At 49.2% G+C, this 21,539-nt stretch overlaps 1 protein-coding gene across 3 annotated transcripts in view; it reads left to right on the top strand.

Moving 5' to 3' along the window:
• The window catches only part of Xpnpep1 (X-prolyl aminopeptidase 1), a 53,548-nt gene extending 32,225 nt beyond the window's left edge, over positions 1-21,323 (top strand). For all 3 annotated transcript variants that reach the window (XM_075974366.1, XM_075974364.1, XM_075974365.1), the window contains 15 exons: positions 17-160; positions 1,798-1,893; positions 4,152-4,233; positions 6,049-6,259; positions 7,399-7,488; positions 8,413-8,463; positions 10,142-10,200; positions 10,288-10,365; positions 12,187-12,258; positions 13,767-13,827; positions 14,534-14,603; positions 15,405-15,578; positions 16,362-16,438; positions 17,209-17,307; positions 20,795-21,323. In XM_075974366.1, the coding sequence (XP_075830481.1) occupies positions 17-160; positions 1,798-1,893; positions 4,152-4,233; positions 6,049-6,259; positions 7,399-7,488; positions 8,413-8,463; positions 10,142-10,200; positions 10,288-10,365; positions 12,187-12,258; positions 13,767-13,827; positions 14,534-14,603; positions 15,405-15,578; positions 16,362-16,438; positions 17,209-17,307; positions 20,795-20,923 (1,493 nt within the window). In that variant the 3' untranslated portion in view covers positions 20,924-21,323. The remainder of the gene's footprint in view (positions 1-16; positions 161-1,797; positions 1,894-4,151; positions 4,234-6,048; positions 6,260-7,398; positions 7,489-8,412; positions 8,464-10,141; positions 10,201-10,287; positions 10,366-12,186; positions 12,259-13,766; positions 13,828-14,533; positions 14,604-15,404; positions 15,579-16,361; positions 16,439-17,208; positions 17,308-20,794) is intronic.
• The last annotated feature ends 216 nt before the right edge of the window (positions 21,324-21,539 follow it).

Below are 21,539 nucleotides of genomic sequence, written 5' to 3'. Positions count from 1 at the left end.
ATGTGTTTTTTTTCAGATTACTGGAAGAAGATGGCCAAGGTACTTCGAAGTGCTGGTCACCACCTCGTACCTGTGAAGGAGAACCTTGTGGACAAAATCTGGACAGACCGGCCAGAGCGCCCTTGCAAGCCCCTGCTCACACTGGGCCTGGATTATACAGGTCAGAGCTATAACTGTGACCCTGAGACCCTGGCTTGCCAACCCATCCTGTCAAAGGTCATATTAAGACCCTGTCATCATGGAGTTGGTAGGCCACATGTATGTAGTCATGTCTCTCGCACGGGCCTTTAGCGTGAGCACAGTATCGTGCCTCACCCGGTGGAGAGGGCCATTGACAAGGCTGGGGCTTTGCTGCCTGCCGCATGCACACCTGCTTGTCTGGTTAGCCCGTCTTTGCAGTGCTCCTCTGGGCGTCTTTGTAGGACCCGGGAGGTGACTGAAGCTTTTCCATGGCTGCCCACTGCCACTCTTCTGGGTCTGGTACCGGGAGCAGCATCTAGTGACGCCAGCTGCTTTTCCTCCGTGCTGGCGTTTGCAGGGTGGCCTTGCGGCCTCACTATCTGTACCTATGCTGTGAAGCTTAGATGTGCTTGTTTCCTTGGCCCGCGGCAGTGGGGAGCCGTGTAGTCTGTGAACCTGTTTAGGAGAAGGCAGTGTGGATTGGTTGGGACATGAAGGACAGAGGGAGAAGGCTGGAGGTGGGGCTGCAGGGGAGGGAGCCCTGCAGTAGAAACAGGGAGGTGGACGGGGGACATCTGGAATGTAGGCAGATTGCCAGAGGGGTCCTGGGAAGAAAGTATCACTGCTCAGACACCGGGCCAAGTTTTAAACAGCATTCCTGGGCTAATCTTCAAAGCAGCCGTTGGTTCTGGGCAGCCCCAGGCTTGCTTTCCTGCGGGACACCCTCACTGGGTGTGGTTTATTGGGGAGGATGGGTACAGTGAGTGACCCACGGTCAGCTTAATATTTTCCATCAGCACGGTTAAAATTGTTTATTAACTGAAACAGAGCCTCTGGCCTATTACTGTAGGAGAAGAGATCTCAGATATGCTGCCAAAGTTTCTGTTTTGCAAACAATTGCGTGCCTGCTATGGGCAGGACACTGCTGGGTACCACACAGGTGTGTCCATGCTCTTCATAGGGAGCTAGTGAGGAGCCAAGTTACAGATGCTACCATGCTGACGTCCTCTGGTGCCACATTGCATTCTGGGGGCAGCAGGAAGGCCTTGGCTGTGCCTAACTGGGCCAGTATAATTTGGAAGTTATATCCACAGTGAGTTAGGTTGCAGGTGGCTCTTTGGTCATAGCACCAAGTCTCAGGGCCGAAGAAATGTAAAGTGAGTTCCACAGGCAAGATCTCAGTGCCGGAGAGATTTGTATGTATTCCTATAGCTCAGTAGACCAGCATTGAAAAGTAGAGCACTTAATTGTTGATCTACCTGCATGCATCACCTTGTAGCTCCTAAGTCCAAAGAGAGTAAGGCCTGGGTCTTTTCAGAGCCATAACTGCATTGAGCAGCAGGACCCCCGGTAGATACCTTTGCTTGGCAAGTGTAGGTGCTTCACAGATGCCGTGGGACACACACTGTACCGGGGAGGCAGTCAGGGCTCACAATAGGCAAGGCGCTTTGCAGAGGCATTTATTTCTCTTCTGTGGATTCAATCTCGGCTGCCTGCTGTGCAGGTCGCATGCTCGCTGTAAGAATGGTACTGCCTAAGTGTCTGGCACAGGCCCTCTCTGTGGCCTCCGTCTTCACGGGATCTCAGCTGGAGCCACAGCGTATTTGTTTCTTGCAGGCATCTCCTGGAAGGAGAAGGTTGCAGACCTTCGGTTGAAAATGGCCGAGAGGAACATCGTGTGGTTTGTGGTCACTGCCCTAGATGAGATTGCATGTGAGTTCTCTGGTTTCAGTGCTTGGGAGTTACCTGATCTCGTCCCTGGGCCTCTGGGAATCTGTGTGCTTTCTGAATGGTGAGGGAATTTGTAAGAGACTGTGTCTCCAAATGAGAGAGCAGATGCCAGTTAGCCAGTGGAGAATGCATCACCGTGAGGTGGGCAGGGGATCACAGACGCCACAACCAGCAGTCCACAGCCAGGGGCTGTGGTGAATCCAGGTGTGTGCCTACCTCTGGCCCATCTCTTAGGATTGTGGTCTCTGAGGAAGAATTTCTTCTGAACGTTTCCTGTGTTGTTCTTTCTTTATGCTTAGGTAGTTCCCTAATGTATTCAGAGAAAGAAACTTCTAGTAAATTTTTTACCTCAGAAAACTCAAGAACTGAAAATTCTTCTCAAGGCCCTTTCCCTTAGTCTTCAGAGCTCCCCCCCTCCTGTCCCGGGTAATTGTTCAGAATCTGAAGGAATCTGATGGAAATGCTCCCTCCTGTCTCATTTTGACTGGATTTGATTCAGGGAAGCTTGGAAGAGGCCCCTGTGCGTCTTCCCACTGGAGGAAGAAAGCCCACTCCACATGCCCTGCCTCTTCAGTCTGTCAGACTTTATCAGATGTCAGTGATTGCTGTCTCTAATTAACCCAGCGCCAGAGGAAATACACACACACACACACACACACACACACACACACACACACGGTTTCTCCCCTTCAATTTAAGAAAAACACATCCCATTATGGAAACCTGCAAACTACAGAGGGTGGAAGAAAGCCAAAATCACTCATGATCCTGTTACCTAGTGACAACCATTGTTGATGTTTCTATGTGTCTGTCATTCAGCCTGGTGTTCTAAATGTGTCAGTATGCTAGGAACAAACATAATCGTAATTTAAGCTTTAAAAATCCATCAAATGGTTATACGACAGTCTGCCTAACAGTTTCCATATGGAGGGCCTTTGGGCTATTTCCAGTTTCTCTGTAATTTATTATGATCCTTCCATCACGATCGTGGCTCATACGTTATGTCTTAGTTTTTGATCATTTCGCCTTGTATTTCTGGTTACTTTTTAGGGATAGTCTTGTGAGTTTAAGGGTGACTGTGTGGGAGGACTTTCGACCCATCCATCCTCTCACACCTCAGCAGCTCCAAGTACCTTCATTTAAAAAGGAGCTGGTAAGCCCAGTTTGGTGGTGCACTTGGGAGGTAGAGGCAAGTGAACCTCTGTGAGATTGAGGCCAGCCTGGTCTACATAGCAAGTTCCACATCAGCCAGGGCTGTGCAGAGAGACCTTGTCTCCAAAAACTAAAAAATCAAAAAGGAGTCAGTATGAGAGGTAAATAGATGCCTTTCTACTTTGCTTTGAGAAATGTTTTTTTTATTTTTTATTTTATTTTTTTTGAGAAAGGGTTTCTCTGTAGCTTTGGAGCGTTTTCTGGAACTAGCTCTTGTAGACTAGATTGGCCTCGAACTCACAGAGATCCACCTGCCTGTGCCTCCCAAGTGCTGGGATTAAAGGCGTGCACCACCATCGCCCGGCTGAGAAATGATTATTTTAAAATGGAGGTAGCAACATTTTGTACTTGGCCCTTTTTGCTCTCTTACCTTCCTGAGAGCAAGCTTTAGAGCTGGCAGCCAGGACCAGAGCTGTACTGTGTACTTGTCTATCAGGCTTCTCAAATGTGCTGTGACCTCATCAGACTCTGGCCCTGGCTCAAGGCAGGTCCTCCGCCCAGCCTGGGAACAGCTCGCTGTAGCTAAGCTACAGGCTTGTGACTCACTGCTTTTCCTCTGCCTCTAATGCGAAGCTCTACATCCCTGGGTCCTCTGCTCAGTGGAGCACCCCCTTCCCTCCCATTTCAGTTTTCTGTTCTAGGTCATTTGCCTTGGAATAGAGAGAATGCTTGTATCCTGGTTTTATTTTGGGAGGGGGGACTTGCCAGAGTTTGTATGCAGCAGAGCTGAGCTTGGCAGGTCCCAACAACTCGGTTAGCTATTTCGGCGCTTTGGGAGAACACTGCTCATGGTTTTTGATCCTACTTTCTCCTCTGTCTTGCCATGTGGCCAACTAGAGAACAGTTCTGGTGCCATCAGGTGGCAGGCTCCAGCAGTTGCAGCCCAGTCTTGTTGAGAGATGTGGGATCCTTTGATAGCCACATTCTAAGCAGAAACTCTTCCTTTCCCCAAAAGCTACCTGCTAAGCTTGACCTGGGAGCTAGACAGCTGACCAAAACCATTCTTAAGAAAATGCTTTCCTTTTTAGGGCTGTTCAATCTCCGAGGGTCAGACGTGGAGCACAATCCAGTCTTTTTCTCCTATGCGATTGTAGGACTAGAGACCATCATGTAAGTGTCCGACTCCCACCTGAGCATCCTCCCCAGGCTCCGCCTTCTGTTCGTCACCCCACTGTCATGGCAGTGCGATTCCTTTCTCTGGAGCTCCCTTCACCCTGGCCTGCCTTAACAGGTGTTTGTTTTTATCCTGCCTTCCCTCTGAACCTCCAAATGTCTTGGAATCCACAAAGTATTTATAGTGAAGGAGACTGAGAAGTGAGTAGATGAGGCTGCAGAACAAAGCCGCATGAGGCTCTTTGAGAGGTTCCTGTTGCACTATCTCCCCAGGCCATGTTTGATCTCAGGTTTTCTGGAAGGCAGAGGGAGCTGTGTAGACTCAGCTGTGCAGTTCTTGACCCCAGTTATTCTGAGTCAGCGAGGATACGGGAAACCCTTGTGCTTTACTCTGTTGACTTGTCAGTCTATCTCTTCAGAGCACTGCTTGTAGGCTTCCTGGCATTGCTTTTCTACTGAATGGGGTTCTAGTTCTTCTCTCTTGTGCTGAAGCACTGGCCCAAAGTTACTTGGGAGGAAAGGATTTACTGCCTTCTACTTGCATGGCACAGCCCATCATTGAGGGGAGTCAGGGCAGGGACTCAGGAAGGAGCTTGAGGTAGGCTCTTGCTTAGCTGGCTTTCTTACACTGCACAGGACCACTGCCCAGGGAGTGGTGCCTCCTGCAGAGGGCTGGGCCCCCAGATACTTGCCACTGGCAATCGGCAGTCTGTGTGTACAGTAGTCCCTCAGGTTAGATGCACGTCTCGGATAGTGGGCTGTGCCAGGTAAGAGCTAAAACAGCTAGGGCAGGACCAGGCATGCTGGCCCACATCTTTAATTCCAGTTCTTGGGAGGCAGAGGCTCTGAGTTTGAGGTCATCGTCGTTTACATATTCCCAGGACTGCCCAGGCTACAAAGTGAGACCCTGTCCCAAAAAACCCACCCACCAACCAACTAACCAGCCAGCAACAATAGCAACCAACAACCACAAAACCATACTTACCTATTTTCTTTTTTACTTAATTGTTTAAAATAGTGGGCTTCATTAAAACATTCTTACACATGTATCATTGTACCTTGCTCAGATTTGGGCATCCCATTTATTGGATGCAAACTGTGTCAGGGGCTGGTGTTAGGTGCTATTGTGAGTGGCAGGGTCCTGGGTTATAGTTGAGAAGGTGAGCTTTCCTTTTCTTGAAGGACTCAGGCGCATAAATGGGACCGGCCCTTTAGGAGCCGATAGAAATGCCTATGAAGAGCCCAGCTTAGACGTGTAAGAGGGGATGGCTGGCAAAATTATATTGAATCGAAAATGAAGGGTAGGTGAGCTGTCTTGGCGAATGTTGGGGTGAGGAGGATTGGACAATAAGAGGGACACACAGAGGGAGCGGTATTGAGAGGCCGTGGCAAGGAGCAGTGTGTGGGGACGTGGAGTCGTTCAGCTGGTCCCTGTGTAAAGTAGGGGCAGAAGATGAGCAGGAAGCACGGGGTAGCTGTAGAATAGGATGGCCTCTGCAGGCTGAGAGGTGGTGATGGGCAAGGCTGCAGACAGCTGTACAGATGTGATGCGGAGGCTGGAGGTCTCAGGAGTTAATGCAGGTGCAGAGTGCGGAGAAGGGACATCAACGCCGTGGACCAGTTGCTGGCCTAGAGAGTTGGATGGATGATGACAGCATTTACAGGGACAGGAAGGGCAGATGGGATAGCAGGGTTTGGGGAGGCAGCGGAGAAAGAGGAGAAGCTGTTTGGTGTTGAGTTTGCTGTGAGCCTAGTGTCTGTTCACCTTCTCATGTGTGGCCCTTGTCTGTGGTCCGCCCCTGGCCCCGGCAGGCTCTTCATTGATGGGGACCGCATCGATGCGCCTGCTGTGAAGCATCACCTGCTCCTTGACGTGGGCCTGGAGGCCGAATATAAAATCCAGGTGCTTCCTTACAAGTCCATCCTGAGTGAGCTCAGGACCCTGTGTTCTGATCTCTCCCCACGGGAGAAAGTGTGGATCAGTGACAAAGCCAGCTATGCTGTCAGCGACGCCATCCCCAAGGTAAGTGGCCTTGTTCAGGCCCGGCTCAACATGGTGGCCCCTTTGTGGTTCTGATGTCATGCACAGCTGGAGCCCAGAGCTGGAGCCTCGCGTGGAATGTGCAAGGCCCTTTAAACTCGTCCAGGGTGTGGCGTGAAAGGTGATCTTAGGTACTTAGGCACACATTGGTACTTAGGCTTACTTAAATATAGCTGTGTTCTCAGCAGTTACTGTAACTGGGGAAAAGCTCTAAGTAGTGCAGACGATGCTATCGTGAAAATTCTTTCACATAAAGTACAGAACGAGTGAGGTGTGCAGGTGGTAAGTGGCCAGGGTGAAGGCAGCATAGGAACCTGAATTTTGGGGTACACTTCCCAGCACACACCTCTTTTCTTTCCCTATGTTTTAGATACAGACTCAAGGCCCAGAGAGGCTGGGGAGTGGAGGATTTGTCTTAAGAACAACACCTGGTCGTGGCAGCCCTGCCCTTCACTGAGCCCCTGCTGGGGACCGATCAGGACCTGTTGTTTCACTTTGTTTAGAATCTGGAGCAGGACGGGCCCCCACACCCCTTCAGCTGCTCATTCTCCTGTTGGGCCCTGGACCCTTGATAGATAAGAGGGCTTGGGCAAGCTCAGCCGTGGGCTCTCTTGGCAGATCTGTCATCAGGAGGCCTGCCACTGCGCCACGGTGTCTCTGTCCTCAGAGCTGAACGTCCGTTTCCTGAGGTGTGCGTGAGGACGGTGGTGTGGGCAAAATGTGCAAGCTGAGAGTAAGCAGTGATGAGCGGGAGATCAGGAGTCCTTTTGCAGATGCCCTCTCCACCCCCAAAACAACATGGGTCCTTTCCCCAGCTCTGAGAGGACAGTGAGCTCCAGCCAGAGCTACGAGGCTTGGACAGCAGTCCTCTGCTGTGACAGGCTGGCAGCCGCAAAGAGCCAGGAGTGGAGGAAGATGCCCCATTTGATGTATTTAACTTATTTTGGGTGAGCTCAAGCTGTGTTGAGCATGCTCAGGGCATCAACCAAAGTGGCAGGCCTCCAGGATCCAGAGGACAGCTGCCGGGTCCAGAGTGGAGCTCTTCAGATGATTTGCCTCCAAGTGTGTGCTGTTGTGGCTGTTGAGCAGACTGTTTCTCATCTTCCTGTGCTGTGCCCTAGGATCGTCGCTGCTGTATGCCTTATACACCCATTTGCATTGCCAAAGCTGTGAAGAACCCCACTGAGTCGGAAGGCATGAGGCGGGCTCATGTGAGTAGAGCAGCTGGTCCAGGAAATAGGATGGGGTGGTCAGAAGGGTCCTGCTCCCTCCTCATCTGTGAGGTCCCGGGCCTGGCACAGGTTCAGAATCTCTCTGGACCTCTGTCCTTCTGGTCTTCCAGAGTCAGTGGGAGAATGAAATAAACTATTATGTTGGGCATGCAGGCCTGTAATGAGGATTATGAATTTGACGCCAGTATCAGGTGTACGGTGGACTCTGTCTCAAAAAACAAAAACAATAAAATTGGATGTGTTAACTTTTTATGAAGTGTAATACAAAATGCAAAGGAAGGAGGATGAAGAGATGGTTCAGTGGCTAAGAGCACTGACTGCTCTTTTGGAGGGCCTAGGATTGATTCCTACATGTCATCCCCATAACTGTCAGTAATTGCATTTCCAGGGGTTCTGACACTCTTTTCGACTCTGGGCACTAGGCACACATGGTGCATAGCCATACACGAAGCAAAAAATCTATAAATGTTAAACACACAATGCATACATGTGCGTGCGCACACACACACACACACACACACACACACACACACACACACACACTGTGAGGAGTCCTTGATGATAGTATGGGTAGTGAGGCAGTTGTGTATTGAGAAAGGAACAGTTTATGTGAAGCCAGGTCAAGGAAGCGAGATCTGAGGTTGGTGGAGGCTGGCCACAGCTCATCGCTCCTGGCCCATGCAGGGTGGAATTCACTGGTTAGAGGAGCTGCCCGCGTGCTCAGGTATGGCCACATCTGACTGTGCCTCAGTTTTTCTCTCCCAGTAGTGGGAAAGGCTTCCTGTAGAGGGCTTCTGGGAACCTGAGTGCCCCTGGATTGTTTGGCTCTGGGACGCAGTCCTGGGAGGGTGGCCACAGGACTGGGCTCTGAGTCTGATCACTGACTCTCCGTTGTTCACGCAGATTAAGGATGCCGTTGCCCTCTGTGAACTCTTCAACTGGCTGGAGAAAGAGGTTGGTTTTTGTCCTTGTTGAACACGTGGTTCTAGAACACTCCTAGATATCAACACTCCTTGATAACAACCGTTACCTCCCTTGGCTCTTGTGGCTGAAGGCTTTAGTTGGCTTTAGTGTTCTCCTTGGCACTGTGTTCTGTAACTTTGTGCATGCACAATGTTGACAAATTCTGTGAAAAAGAAAGAATTCCACCACTGTGGTGTTGTAGAGGGCAGCTCCTTTGTGTAGAGAGTGATAATTAAGTGGAATTTCACTGGGAGGAAAAGTAGCCTTTCCTGAATTACAGGCCACCTACTTATACTGGGCGTAAGCTGTCTTAGTGTGTACATTTTGAACTTTAAGCCATGAAACTTTTTATATTAAATTGACTCCTGCCATTAATTTCTTGCCCAACCATACATGGAGCTGAGAAAAGGTTGGTTTCTTAGCACTATTGTTAAACAGCACCATGCTCCAGAGAATGACAGGAGCCAGTAGACCTGCAACAGGGACTGTACTGAGTCCTAGTGTGACTGCTTTCCTCTGTACGGCCCCTAGTCATCAACAGGGACTCTACTGAGTTCTAGTGTGACCGTTTTCCTCCGTACGGCCCCTAGTCATCAGCAGGGACTCGACTGAGTTCTAGTGTGACCGTTTTCCTCCGTATGGCCCCTAGTCATCAGCAGGGACTCGACTGAGTTCTAGTGTGACCGTTTTCCTCCGTACGGCCCCTAGTCATCAGCAGGGACTTGAGTGAGTCCTAGTGTGACCGTTTTCCTCCGTATGGCCCCTAGTCATCAGCAGGGACTCTACTGAGTTCTAGTGTGACCGTTTTCCTCCGTACGGCCCCTAGTCATCAGCAGGGACTCTACTGAGTCCTAGTGTGACCGTTTTCCTCCGTACGGCCCCTAGTCATCAGCAGGGACTCTACTGAGTTCTCCTAGTGTGGCCGTTTTCCTCCGTATGGCCCCTAGTCATCAGCAGGGACTCTACTGAGTTCTAGTGTGACCGTTTTCCTCCGTATGGCCCCTAGTCATCAGCAGGGACTCTACTGAGTCCTAGTGTGATCGTTTTCCTCCGTATGGCCCCTAGTCATCAGCAGGGATTCTACTGAGTTCTTCCATGCTGCCAGCTAGTCTTCTTTGGAAATCATTTTTTTGTTTTTCTTGTAGTATACAGATAGATTTTTGTGTTTTGTATATTTTCCTCTTAGAACCATGTAGTGTGAGCATTGTCTGTGTGCTTTGCTGTCTTAAGAAAAACTCCACGTGGCGCCTGCTTTGATCCAGTGCTAGATTGTTTTACTTATGTATTCTTCTTGGTTTTATTGTTATAACCTATAGTATCTTTGCATTTATCCTTTTTCTTCCTCTGGGATAATTGGCTTTAGGATAGTTGCTTAGTAGGTGATGCTTTTGAGATTTTAAATTTAGATGTATGGCATTTTGGGAGATTTGGGGATATAATGCTGTGACAAAATAGTTCAGGGGGAAGTTAACTAGGAACTCTTCTTTAGATAGCTTTCTCAAGAGCCTGCCAATGTTTTCTCCTTATTAGAGAGGAGACACAGTATATCCTGAAGCGTGGGCCTTTGGGGCGTGGGAATTGAGGAAAAGCCAAGCATCGAATGTATGCTCTTCCCATGACTGAAGCACGGGCTCCCTCAGTGATGAGTCATAAGCACGCTTTCTTGTAGGTTCCCAAAGGTGGTGTAACTGAGATCTCAGCTGCTGACAAAGCCGAGGAATTTCGAAGGTGAGTATTTGTGGAGAAGACCCGTGGACCATGTGCTGGATGAGCACCGTGAAAGCCTTGAGTGACCCTGCTCTGTGTCTGCTCCAGGCAACAGGCTGACTTTGTGGACCTGAGCTTCCCAACCATCTCCAGTACGGGACCCAACGGCGCCATCATTCACTATGCGTAAGGCATGCAGACGGGCAGGAGCACAGGCCTGGCTTTGCACAGCAGCCGGAGCAGGGGAAGCTCGTGCCCACCGCTGTGTGGAGGCTGAAGGAGGGGAGATAAGATCCCAGAGGCCATGTTTCCCGAGTCCTCAAGCCTCTGCCTTTTCTTGTTTCCTCTTACTTGTTTGCTGTTATTGTTAACAGTTTCTGAGATACGTTCTCACCCTATAGCTCAGGCTGGTCTAGAACTTTTATATAGTCTAGGCTGCCCTCCACCTCATGGTGATCCTCCTGCATCAGCTTGAGATGACAGGGATGAGCTACCACACCTAACCAGATTTCCATTCTGAGGCTCAGAAATCATCTCTATAACCCTTGTATTTTGACTGAATTCTTGAGCTTCTTTTCTGGTAACAGCAGGCTTGTTGATGTTCTTGTCTATCCTCTGTGATCACCACAGCCAACGTCCAAAGTGCACTGCTAACTGTGGGGCCAGCCTGTTGTGGGTCATGAGATGCTGGGGAGCAGAGCCATCTTTCCCTGACTCTGGCCTTGAAGCCAACATCCCAGGCTCGTCTTTCTTTCTTTCTTTCTTTCTTTCTTTCTTTCTTTCTTTCTTTCTTTCTTTCTTTCTTTCTTTCTTTCTTTCTTTCTTTCTTTCTTTCGCTGTTCCTCTCTAGCATATGATCTGTGAGAGTCCATGGACCCACAGAGCTGAGCCTCCCTGAACTCTTGAGACAGGGGCATTGCTGTACTCCGGATCTGGGCCCTGCTGGTGATGTAGGAAATGTAGTTAGGTGTGGACATCAGCTTACCCAGCTCAGTGCTTTCGCTCTGTGTAGGGCATTTGGCACCCGTTCTCCTCTGTCTTCATGTACAGTAAAGGAAGGGCTCTGGGCTCTAGCTGGGTTAGACTCTTCTCCCTTTTAAATGATTGTTTTAGAGCTGTTAGTCTTGGGATAGAGTTCAAAGCTGTGTGTGGGAGTATGGGAGATCCTCGCAGATGTGACGACCACTCTCTCACCGAACGCTCCAGCTCCAGATACCAAAGGGATTTCACTTTGACTGAAACGATGAATTTCATGGTGGATTTTTTTCCCCCATATGATTAGAGTAATACAAATTTCAAAACCATTTGCTCCTATTCCAGTGTTTCTTCATTGCAGGCTGTTAGATGTCTGCCTAGAGACTGGGCTGGTGTCTGCTTATCTTGTTATTGCTGGAAAGGGATTGGTGCTGCCTGCAGAGTGGGAGCCCAGAATGCTGTCTTTTCTTTGGATGTTTCCCAGCACAGTGGTCCTGTCTGGGTCACTTTTCACAAAGAACCTCCTGATCTTTGAAGAGTGTAGAAGTTTCCCCACCCGCTTCTTTCCTCTCAGGGGAAGGTAGGGTCTCTTAGCAACGAGATTCCTGGGCAGGGTATGGAGTCCTAAGAGTAAGTAGTGAGCCCCTCATGGACCTTGGCTCTTGCTTCCTTCCCATCCCTGGAACCCAAGCTTAAACTCATTGCTTCCTCTGTCAGGTTTTGTATGTTGTCTGTTTGTTTGTTGTTTGAGGTAGGGCCTCACTGTAGCTCAGGCTTGTCTTAATTTATAGTCCTCCTGCCTCAACTTTCTGAGGATTGCAGTCACATGGGTTCTATTGATTGTTCTTTTAAAGTCATCTCTCACTTATTGTTCTAGACATAAATACAACTGTTTCTTCTTCTGTTCCTCTTTAAACACCAAAAAAAAAGAGAGAGAAAAAAAGAAAAAGAAAGAGTAGCTTACAATGTTCATACCCTCTCAGGTTTACCAAGTGATTAGGTTTTTGGAATAACTAATTTTTTGATTATTAGGCCTGTTCCTGAGACAAACAGGACCCTGTCCCTGGATGAGGTGTACCTCATTGACTCGGGTGCTCAATACAAGTAAGTAAACCAAGGCTGCTGTCAAACTTGAGACTCAGTTCCTCAGTTCAAGGCCAGATTTTGAGGAGGTGGACAAGCTGTGCTCTAGCTGAGCGCACCCAGCTGCTCCCCCATCCCTCGCTGGTCACTGATGGATGGGTTCTGTTGTGTTTCTTTGTTTTGTGACCTCTCATTGAGAAAGCCCAGTTGTGGCTGTTTCTATGAAGGATCATTATACTATGCAGTCCTTGGCTATAACTTGGTAGGTTATGAAATCAGCACATGGACTAACATGAGCCTTGGGAGCGATTGTGGAGTTTTCTGCTCCACTCCAGAGAGCGGCCTGCCAGCTCCTGCTCGGAGTAGTCTTGGAAGGGCCTGAGGAAGGAAGGCTAATTCTGAATGTAAGACTGTGAAAAGGGGACCTGCCCCTCCAACTCTAAACTTGTCTGGCCACCTTTACAGCCATCCTCTTCAGCATTTTTTCTTTTTCCCAGAAGAAAGCTGAACTTTGCTCGCATCTCATTGCTGAAACCCAAGAGAGAGAGCAGCCAGAGTAGACACTGCACTGTGTGCTTAGAAAGGCCTTTCCCCACCGCAGCTGCAAGCCAGTTCCGGGGGACTGCGACTGGTCTTGGGACATGTTGGGATCCTTTTGTCATAGCAGAAATTCCTGCCTTTTCTGAATTTTATGAGAAGATTCTGGAAATTATGTTTTTGGTGTGGTTAATGTGAGCTAGTGTGTGCTAAGAGATGCCTCTGGGCAGTTTTAGGGTCTCGGTTCAATAATCTCTTTGCTCTCCAGTAGAAGGAAATGGATTTTGGCTTTCTTGCTACAAGCGTCTGTGTACTTGGTCTTTGTCATAACCCGGTGATGGCTGTCTCATGGAGTGCCTCACTGTATGAGCAAGAATAGTGTCTGTCAGGGTCCATTTGCTTCCTACTCTAGCAAGCCAATTTTGCCTTCACACTTTGTCTTATTTTTTCTTTCTTTTTTTTTTTAAAGATTTATTTATTATATATACAACTTTCTGCCTCCATTTATACCCACACGCCAGAGGAGGGCGCCAGATCTCTTTACAGATGGTGTGGAGCCACCATGTGGTTGCTGGGAATTGAACTCAGGGCCTCTGGAAGAGCAGACAGTGCTCTTAGCCACTGAGCCATCTCTCCAGCCCCTCTTATTTTTTTTTATAACAATTTTATTGAGATGTAATTCACCCACTCAAAGTATAGCCTCAGCTTTTTATGTATCTGTAAGGTTGTTCAGCCATTGCGCAGACAACCCGTGTATGAGTGTTTGTACAGGCACACCTTTCCGGTTCTCCTGGGGTATGTCTAGGAGTCGGGCTGTGATTCAGATGATGCCTGCTTAACCTTTCAGGCTAAGTGGTTTTTCAAGGTGGGTTTTTCCTGTGCTGTTCTTGTCAGTGCTGTGTGTATGGTTTCTCCATGTGCCCATCTGTTTCGCGGTTGAGAAAAGCTTGCTTTGACTGAAAAAACTTTCTTTTTCCTTCTACTTTTGAAAGGGACGGAACCACAGATGTGACCCGGACCATGCACTTTGGGACCCCTACGGCCTACGAGAAGGTGATGTGAAGGAGAAGCTCCAGGCCTCCGCCTTCCTAAAAACACATCGCATTTATCAAAGGGGCTGCATAAATAAATGAAAATTATAAGTGGGTAGTGAAGCGCTCATATTTGTGGAGTCAGGCTTATTGGCTTTATGAGATCTGTGTAATTATTGGCAGGTAAGACATTTGGAGGGAATTTGAAAGCATGCTGCTAAGGTCAAAGCAGTCAAGTACAGCTTCAGACAGCTCTGGCCTTCTCTTTTGGGGAGGGTATCAGCAATGTCACGATTCTGAAAGCCACCTCTTATTTTCTCAAGGTCAGCATTCCTGTTTACGGCTCCCCTCGCAAGGGCTTTGTGGAACGGTGGACACTGTTCCGTTTCTGCTTTGACCGGTTAGGAAGGCAGCGTAGAACTGAGGTGGAGAGATCCCTGCCAGGGCTCTGGACCCTGCTTGGACCTGCTGTGTCAGATGCTTCAGGGGAAGGCCAGGTCTTTCTCCTGCTGCTTTAAGTTTGATTTTATGATTTTTCTGGCAGATTGGTCTGAGACTGGGCCGTTAAGGTGGTGTTTTTGTTTTTGAAATCACTTTGATGGTCTCTGTAGTATTGCTAGACACTAGCAGGCAAGGGGTTCTGAAGTGCTGGAGGACTTGCAGGGTTTCAACCTGTCTCCTGTAGCTACCTTCTGGGGTTTCAGTTTTTTTTTTTCTCTCTCTGGTAGGAATGCTTCACATATGTCCTCAAAGGTCACATAGCTGTGAGCGCAGCCGTTTTCCCCACGGGAACCAAAGGTAGGTGGTTTGTTCTCTGACACAGCAGGTGTAGGACTCATACATCTAAATTTGGGTGGAGAAAAATGTATCCTTCATTTTGTTTTGTTAGTGCAGTCTGGCCCAGCTAGGATATGCAGGATACTACATGGAGTGAGTGCCCCCACCCCTCGTCCCCAAGAGCCAGGCTTATGGTGATTCCCATGTCACTTCTGACCAGTAACAGAAGCAGTTGACACCTGGGGGCAAGCCGGGCACAGAGGCCTCAGGGTTGGCGTGGGGAGCCTCCTGTCTGTCTTCAGCTTGGGGCCAACGCCTCCTTTGATGGCCCTTGTTGGGTTTATGTTGCTAAGATCCTGACTTGAGTTGTATTCCGCTCTAGTTACTGGTGGGTGGGGCCTTGGACTGCAGTTGCAGGACTCAGACCTAGACTCTGGCGGGTGGGCATTCACTTCTCTACCTCCCTTAGACTTGTTCTCCTCACTGTTCATGCCTGCCATGCTTGTAGTCTGGGAAGACTCTCGTGTCTGTAATTCTGACACCCTGAGCTCCCAGAAAGGATTGGCCACGTCACCATTGCAGCCTTAACCTGTAAGAAGGTGTCCATCCCCCAAGCTGCTGGTGCAAATGATCCTCTGGGTTTGGACTGAGCTCTGACTGGCTTGTCAGTATTTTCTGTTGTTAGGAAGTTCTTCCTTGTGCTGAGCTTAAACCTGAACTCTTCAGTAACTTTTGGTTTCTGTTTCACCTTCGTGAAGTCAAACATAGTACATCTAATCTCTAAAGTGCTTTGCGAATATCAGGTGACCCTTTGTCTTCCAGGTCACCTGCTAGACTCCTTTGCCCGGTCAGCTCTGTGGGACTCTGGCCTGGATTACCTGCATGGGACAGGACACGGTGTTGGGTCATTTTTGAACGTTCACGAGGGTCCTTGTGGCATTAGTTATAAAACATTCTCCGATGAGCCCTTGGAAGCCGGCATGATTGTCACTGATGGTAGGTGCCCCTCCTGCACAGGGCATATGCATGATTGTCACTGATGGTAGGTGCCCCTCGTGCACAGGGCATATGCATGATTGTCACTGATGGTAGGTGCCCCTTGGGCACAGGGCATATGCTTTTCAGTTATTTTAAAGAAAATTGGTAATAGGTTCTCCTTAGCCCCCCACCCCAGATCATCTTGAATTGATACAGTCTTTTTCAATTATCAGAGTAATTTGGGTTCATTTTAGAAAGATTGAGGTCTGGATAAGATTTTAAGAAGTATGGTCTTTTATAGGTATAGACATTTTGTTTGCCTTCAAGGTCATACTGGATCTGCCCTATTCTGCTATCTCCTATTTCCCAGTGTTTGTAAAGCGAACTCAGGGCTGCATCACTGTGTCCTGTGGATACACAGTGTGTGTCTTGTAGCAGATCCCCATTATTGTGCTCTGTCTGTGGTCATGGTTCAGGACTTGAGAACCCGTCTACTTATACCTAAGAGCCTGTAGGATGGGGCTAAGCGGGAGAAGATGGATGGGATGAGCCCTTCCCCCTCTCTCCTTCAGAGTGGATGGGGTAGGCCCCTTCCCCCTCTCTCCTTCAGAGTGGATGGGGTAGGCCCCTTCCCCCTCTCTCCTTCAGAGTGGATGGGGTAGGCCCCTTCCCCCTCTCTCCTTCAGAGTGGATGGGGTAGGCCCCTTCCCCCTCTCTCCTTCAGTGTGCTGGGATGGGTCCTTCCCCCCTCTTCTCCTTGCGTCTCCTGTGGACTGCCTCTCACTGAGTTGTTTGTTCTAGAGCCAGGGTATTATGAAGATGGGGCTTTCGGGATCCGCATTGAGAATGTTGTTCTTGTGGTTCCCGTGAAGACCAAGGTGGGTGTTCATTTATTTGCTTAAAGATTTCCTGCTCTTATTGTGGGGAGATGAATATTTTTTTCTTTGGAACCAAAAATGTACCATAATTGGTCCAAAATGGAGTTTCCTTTCATCCAGACCAGGGGATTTACTGGAAGCTTCTCTCCTCTGTAAAACCTGAAGGGGACAGAGGCTATAGCTCAGCAGCAGAGCCCTGGTTAGGCACAAACGAGGTCCTAAGTCCACAGCACTGCCAAAGAATAATAATAAAAAATCATAGTGAATGGGTGTGGGTAGAGGCCCCTGCCACCAAGCCTGGCAACCTGAGTTTGATCCCTGGGACCCACATGGTGGGGAGTTGTCTTATTCACACAGACACAGAATTGGAAAAAAAAAAAGCTTATAAATAGGACAACATAGGTCACACGGCTAGCTTGTTTGGATGGTTTATATCCCAGTAGAATCTCAAGAACTCAAACCAGAGAATTCTTAAGTCCAGACACTGTCATGTCCTGTCCCTGCCTTCTCCATCAAAACATACAGTAGCTTTATGGGCCTGTTGAGCGGGAGCGCTCAGTACCGCTGTTTGAAACTCAGAGATGTGCCCATGGGTGGGTGGCAAGTGGTGTTACCTGCATTGTGTGTCTTGTGTGAAGGTGGTGCCCTGGTGTTCAGTGTCAGCTCCCACGAACACATTTCTCTGAGGGGCGCCGGGCATGGTGGGGGAAGCCCAGCCATTCACTGCGCTAAGGGGAGGGTAACCTGCTGTCTCCTCTCTCGTCCTGCAGTATAATTTCAATAACCGAGGAAGCCTGACCTTTGAACCTCTAACTTTGGTTCCCATCCAGACCAAAATGATAGATGTGGATTCTCTTACTGATAAAGAGGTAATGGGGCATTTTGGGGTGCAAGTTTGGGGGAAATGTTAGTAGGAGGGGTGGAGACTGTCCCCTGCTCCGTTTTCCATGGTACCATTTAGAGGTCAAGTACGTGTCAAGTCCCGCCGGGCTAGTAGCTGGTGTGTGCTGGGCTCTTAGCAGCGGTAGTCCCGTTCCACGGACTGTGGGGCCCTAGTGCTCATGGGTAGGCACAGTGGGCTGTTGCCGTTCACGAGAAACAACTCCACTCGTCCTGCTTAGGTGCACTGAGGCAGGGTACCAGCTACTTTTGTGTCCTCAAGAAAAGACAGAAACAGCTTTTGGAAAAGGTTTGCTTTGGCTCAGTTTCAGGAGATTTCAGGTCATCCCGTGGGGAGGGCACGGAGGAATGGTCCATGAGGGTGAGGAGCGGAGGCAGACTTCATGATGACGGGAATGCGTAGCAGAGGTTTCATTGTCACGGGACCAGGAAGCCGTGAGAAAGACTAGATCCAGGGACCAGCCCATGACTTTTGAAGACCTGCCCGTAATGACCTGCTCCTGTCAGTGGACCCCATCTTCTAAAGGGTCCCTAGCCTCTGAGAGTAACACCACATACTGGGGAACAGTCACAGCAGGAGCCTGGGAGGGTAGAAACAATTAGCCAGACAGAGACAAACAGGTTTTCACCCAGGAAGTTGGAGAGCAGGACATAAACCCCATGGCAAGGTGGAAGTCCCAGTGAAAATCAGGTGACAGATGGGGACATGAGTCAGGAAAAGCATGAAAAGTCGCTGGAGGAATACAACGGTTGGTTCCTGAGAGAAGCCACCGGCCCCTCCCCAGGGCACCGGTGCCCTTCTGGACGGACGCAGGGCAGCTCTTCAGTGGGGTCTGCTTGGGCATCCTCGGCACTGAAGAGGAGGGAACCTGAGGGCTGAGGTGCTCACTCTCCAGGGAGGCTGTAGAGTGGGGCTCACCCAGCTAGAAACCTGTTTTTCATTTAACATGTGCGTTACTGAGGAAGTTCATCCGCTTCCTGTTTAGCTTAACTTTCCTGTGTGCTTGGGCTCGTCTCTGATCACGGTGCCTGTGGTTCAGCCGGCACTTGTGTTTACAGAACACTGAAGGGGCCTGGCGGTCCTGATTTATTCAGACTGTAGCTAGATTTAGAACAGGATGCTCAGCTAAACAGCAGCCTGTCGTCCTGTGCTCTTAGTGGGAAGAGCCCATCTGCAGCTCAGGAGCCCTAGCTCCCCAGTGATGCGGTGGGGGCAAGGGAGCATGAGCATGCAGTGGCCTGAGAGCTGCCTGCTTAGAAGCTTTGTGTCCTGTAGGGACCGTGGCTCTTGTAGCATCCTTTGGCTATGTTTCCGCGGCCTTATTAAGGGACTCTTGAAGCCCAAGGCTTTAGTTTATGACCAGGTACGTAGGTTGCACAGTTGCCCTGACCACGTGTGACCAGTATTTGTCCCAGGTGATGCTCCACTTTATCCAGGGAAGTAGTGGATGAGGAAAAGTTAAGCAAGGCTGTTTTTTTCCGAAAGAGTTTTACTAATAAGACTCACAACCCACTTCCTGACACTGGACACAGGTCACTGGGATCTACCATGTCCAGTGACTATTTATACACCTTGCTTGACCAAATCGCTGTGGACAATAATTATTGAGGACAGCCTCCCTTTCTTTGGGTCATAAGCACGTTTCCGTGGATATAGCCAACAGTGTTTGTCATAGCAGGCAGAGGACTGTCTCACTATTTTAGCAAAAGCCCCTTTCTTATATAGAACCTCACAGGCTAGGACACCATTTTTTCTGAAGAAATGGTAATAGCTCAAAGCAAGGTTTGTCCTTTGTGCTTTTAAAATACCTGCTCATTGTACTTTGGTATCAGCCTGCCCTCGACAGTCCTTTAGGGGTTCTTCGGAGTAGGTCTACCTTTTTTCACCAGATGGCAGCAGAGGACCATAATCTGATGTGAATTTGGTCACCTGCAGATGGCAGGGCCATGGGGTATTGCCCAGGTCTTGTTGAGTCAGTTTGCATTGTCTTGTCTCTCTCGTCCCTCAACCAAAAGGGCTCTGGAGTGTCCCTTTTTCCCTAAGGTTATAGCAGGCCAGCCCTTCACTACTGAGCTGATCCACTGCTGGCAGCCTATGGCTCTTTGACTTTGCTGCAAACGCAGACACCCTCACTACTACTTCCCCAGCTTGTGGCAGGGCTGGTTTGCTTTTATCAGTGGGCATTATGGCCCTGGCTCTTGAGAGTCTGTTGACAGCAGTACCCTATCTGTTCCCTTTGGTTTATATGTCCACCTTGGTCTCTCAGGCAGGTTTTGGTACCTGCTTCAGACTATTCCTGGAAGCCAGCTCCTTTGTTGTAATAACACAGCCTCCCTGAACATCATGTTTCTTAGTTGCTGCAGCCAGACCAAAGGCAGTGTTAGTGTTAGCCTCACGAGCCTTGGTCCAGTTAGGTGTATGGTCCACTCTATCCTGTGGACATTGTCCTCACTTCCTTTATTTTCTTTTCCTTTTCCCACCAGTCCCAGCAGAGGGGGTTTCACCCTTTGTGCCTGCCACGGACCTTCTAATACAGGTCCGGAGGTAGCAGTTTCCCGGCACCAAGTTCTGTCAGCATCTACTCTTTAATTCTTTAAAAAAAAAAAAGTTTGGCTATGGTGGCATATTGTACAGGGGCTGAAAGTAAAGCAAAGTGTGTTTCCAGCTCCGCTCTGAAGAACCATCGTCCTTGACCACCAAAGGCTTTGTATCCTCTAGACACTGCAGACCAGAGCCACCTGGGCTTAGCTGATGCTCACTTGTTTAGCATTGGAGGGTATAGGACAGGAAGCTGAGGAGCATCTGGTCTCGGCAGGCATCTTTACAGTTGTCTGTCAGTACCCTGAGGTAGGTCAGGGTTAAGTCCGCATGGCTTGGTAAGGAGCTTCTAGCTCAGTGACGCGATCCCATCCCTTGTGAGCATCTGTGGACATGGCTTCTAGCTCAGTGATGCAATCCCATCCCTTGTGAGCATCTGTGGACATGGCTTCTAGCTCAGTGACGCGATCCCATCCCTTGTGAGCATCTGTGGACATGGCTTCTAGCTCAGTGACGCTATCCCATCCCTTGTGAGCATCTGTGGACATGGCTTCTAGCTCAGTGATGCAATCCCATCCCTTGTGAGCATCTGTGGACATGGCTTCCAGGTGTCCTGACAAGGGGAAGCCCCAGTTATGCATCGCTCTGCCAAGCCTAGTACCTTGGCTTGCTGCCAGGTTATTTTTGGTTCCCTCACAGTCATAGCTAGTTCAGGCTGGCACACTATACTCTTGACGGATCATTTCACCAGAAGCAATGCAGCCCGTCTGTTCCCGGGGAAGCAGATGGACATGGGGAATTTAGGAGCAAAAGGACAAGGTTTTGTGTCTCTCCTCTCAGCTGTGACCATAGCACCTAGGCCTGTTGGCCTGTGTAGCTTCTTAGTGACAGTGTGGTGTCCTTCTTCTTCCCCGCAGTGTGACTGGCTCAACAGTTACCACCAGACCTGCAGGGATGTGATCGGGAAGGAGCTGCAGATGCAGGGCCGCCAGGAAGCTCTCGAGTGGCTCCTCAGAGAGACTGAGCCTATCTCCAAGCAGCACTGAGACCGCCCTGCAGTTGTGTCGAGGATGCTCTGGGGGAAGGAGGAAACACGGCGGACCCCGACTTCTTTCTCCTTACCTCTTCCTCCCGACTCCCCTTTTTACTTTTAGACACTAAGAAGAACTGAAACTCTTCTTACCCACTTTGATATTTTCTTGCAAACAGTCTTTTATGAATTTTTAATTGTTGAGATTGAGCCAAGAATAAAATTGCTACACCAGAAGGAGGGGCCCTACAAAACTGAAGACTTGACAAGGGGGAGGCACCCGAACCCCTGGCCAGTGATGGCGAACACTGAGTGCTCCATGATGGTCTCGCTCCAGGTGCTAGTATTTCAGTCATGGTCACCTTGATGTCCTTGAGACCCTCTTCCGGTCAGTGAATAAAAACATCTAAACTCTGCTTGGTTTTGTCCGTCTTTCCCCAAGGTGCTTCTCCCAGTAAGTCAGGCAAGCTGATTTCCACAGCTGCTGGTCAAGATAAACTCACAGACCCCCACTCCACAAAAACACCAAAATGAAAATCAAATAAGCAAAAGATCAGTAAGTCAAAAAATGCCCAAACAAGGAACAAGACACTGAAATTCTGTAGAATGCCATTGGATGCCATTGAGTTCAC

This window comes from Microtus pennsylvanicus, chromosome 5 (assembly GCF_037038515.1).
Source record: "Microtus pennsylvanicus isolate mMicPen1 chromosome 5, mMicPen1.hap1, whole genome shotgun sequence".
Lineage (NCBI taxonomy): Eukaryota > Metazoa > Chordata > Mammalia > Rodentia > Cricetidae > Microtus > Microtus pennsylvanicus.
This window is presented reverse-complemented; position numbering and strand designations above follow the sequence as displayed.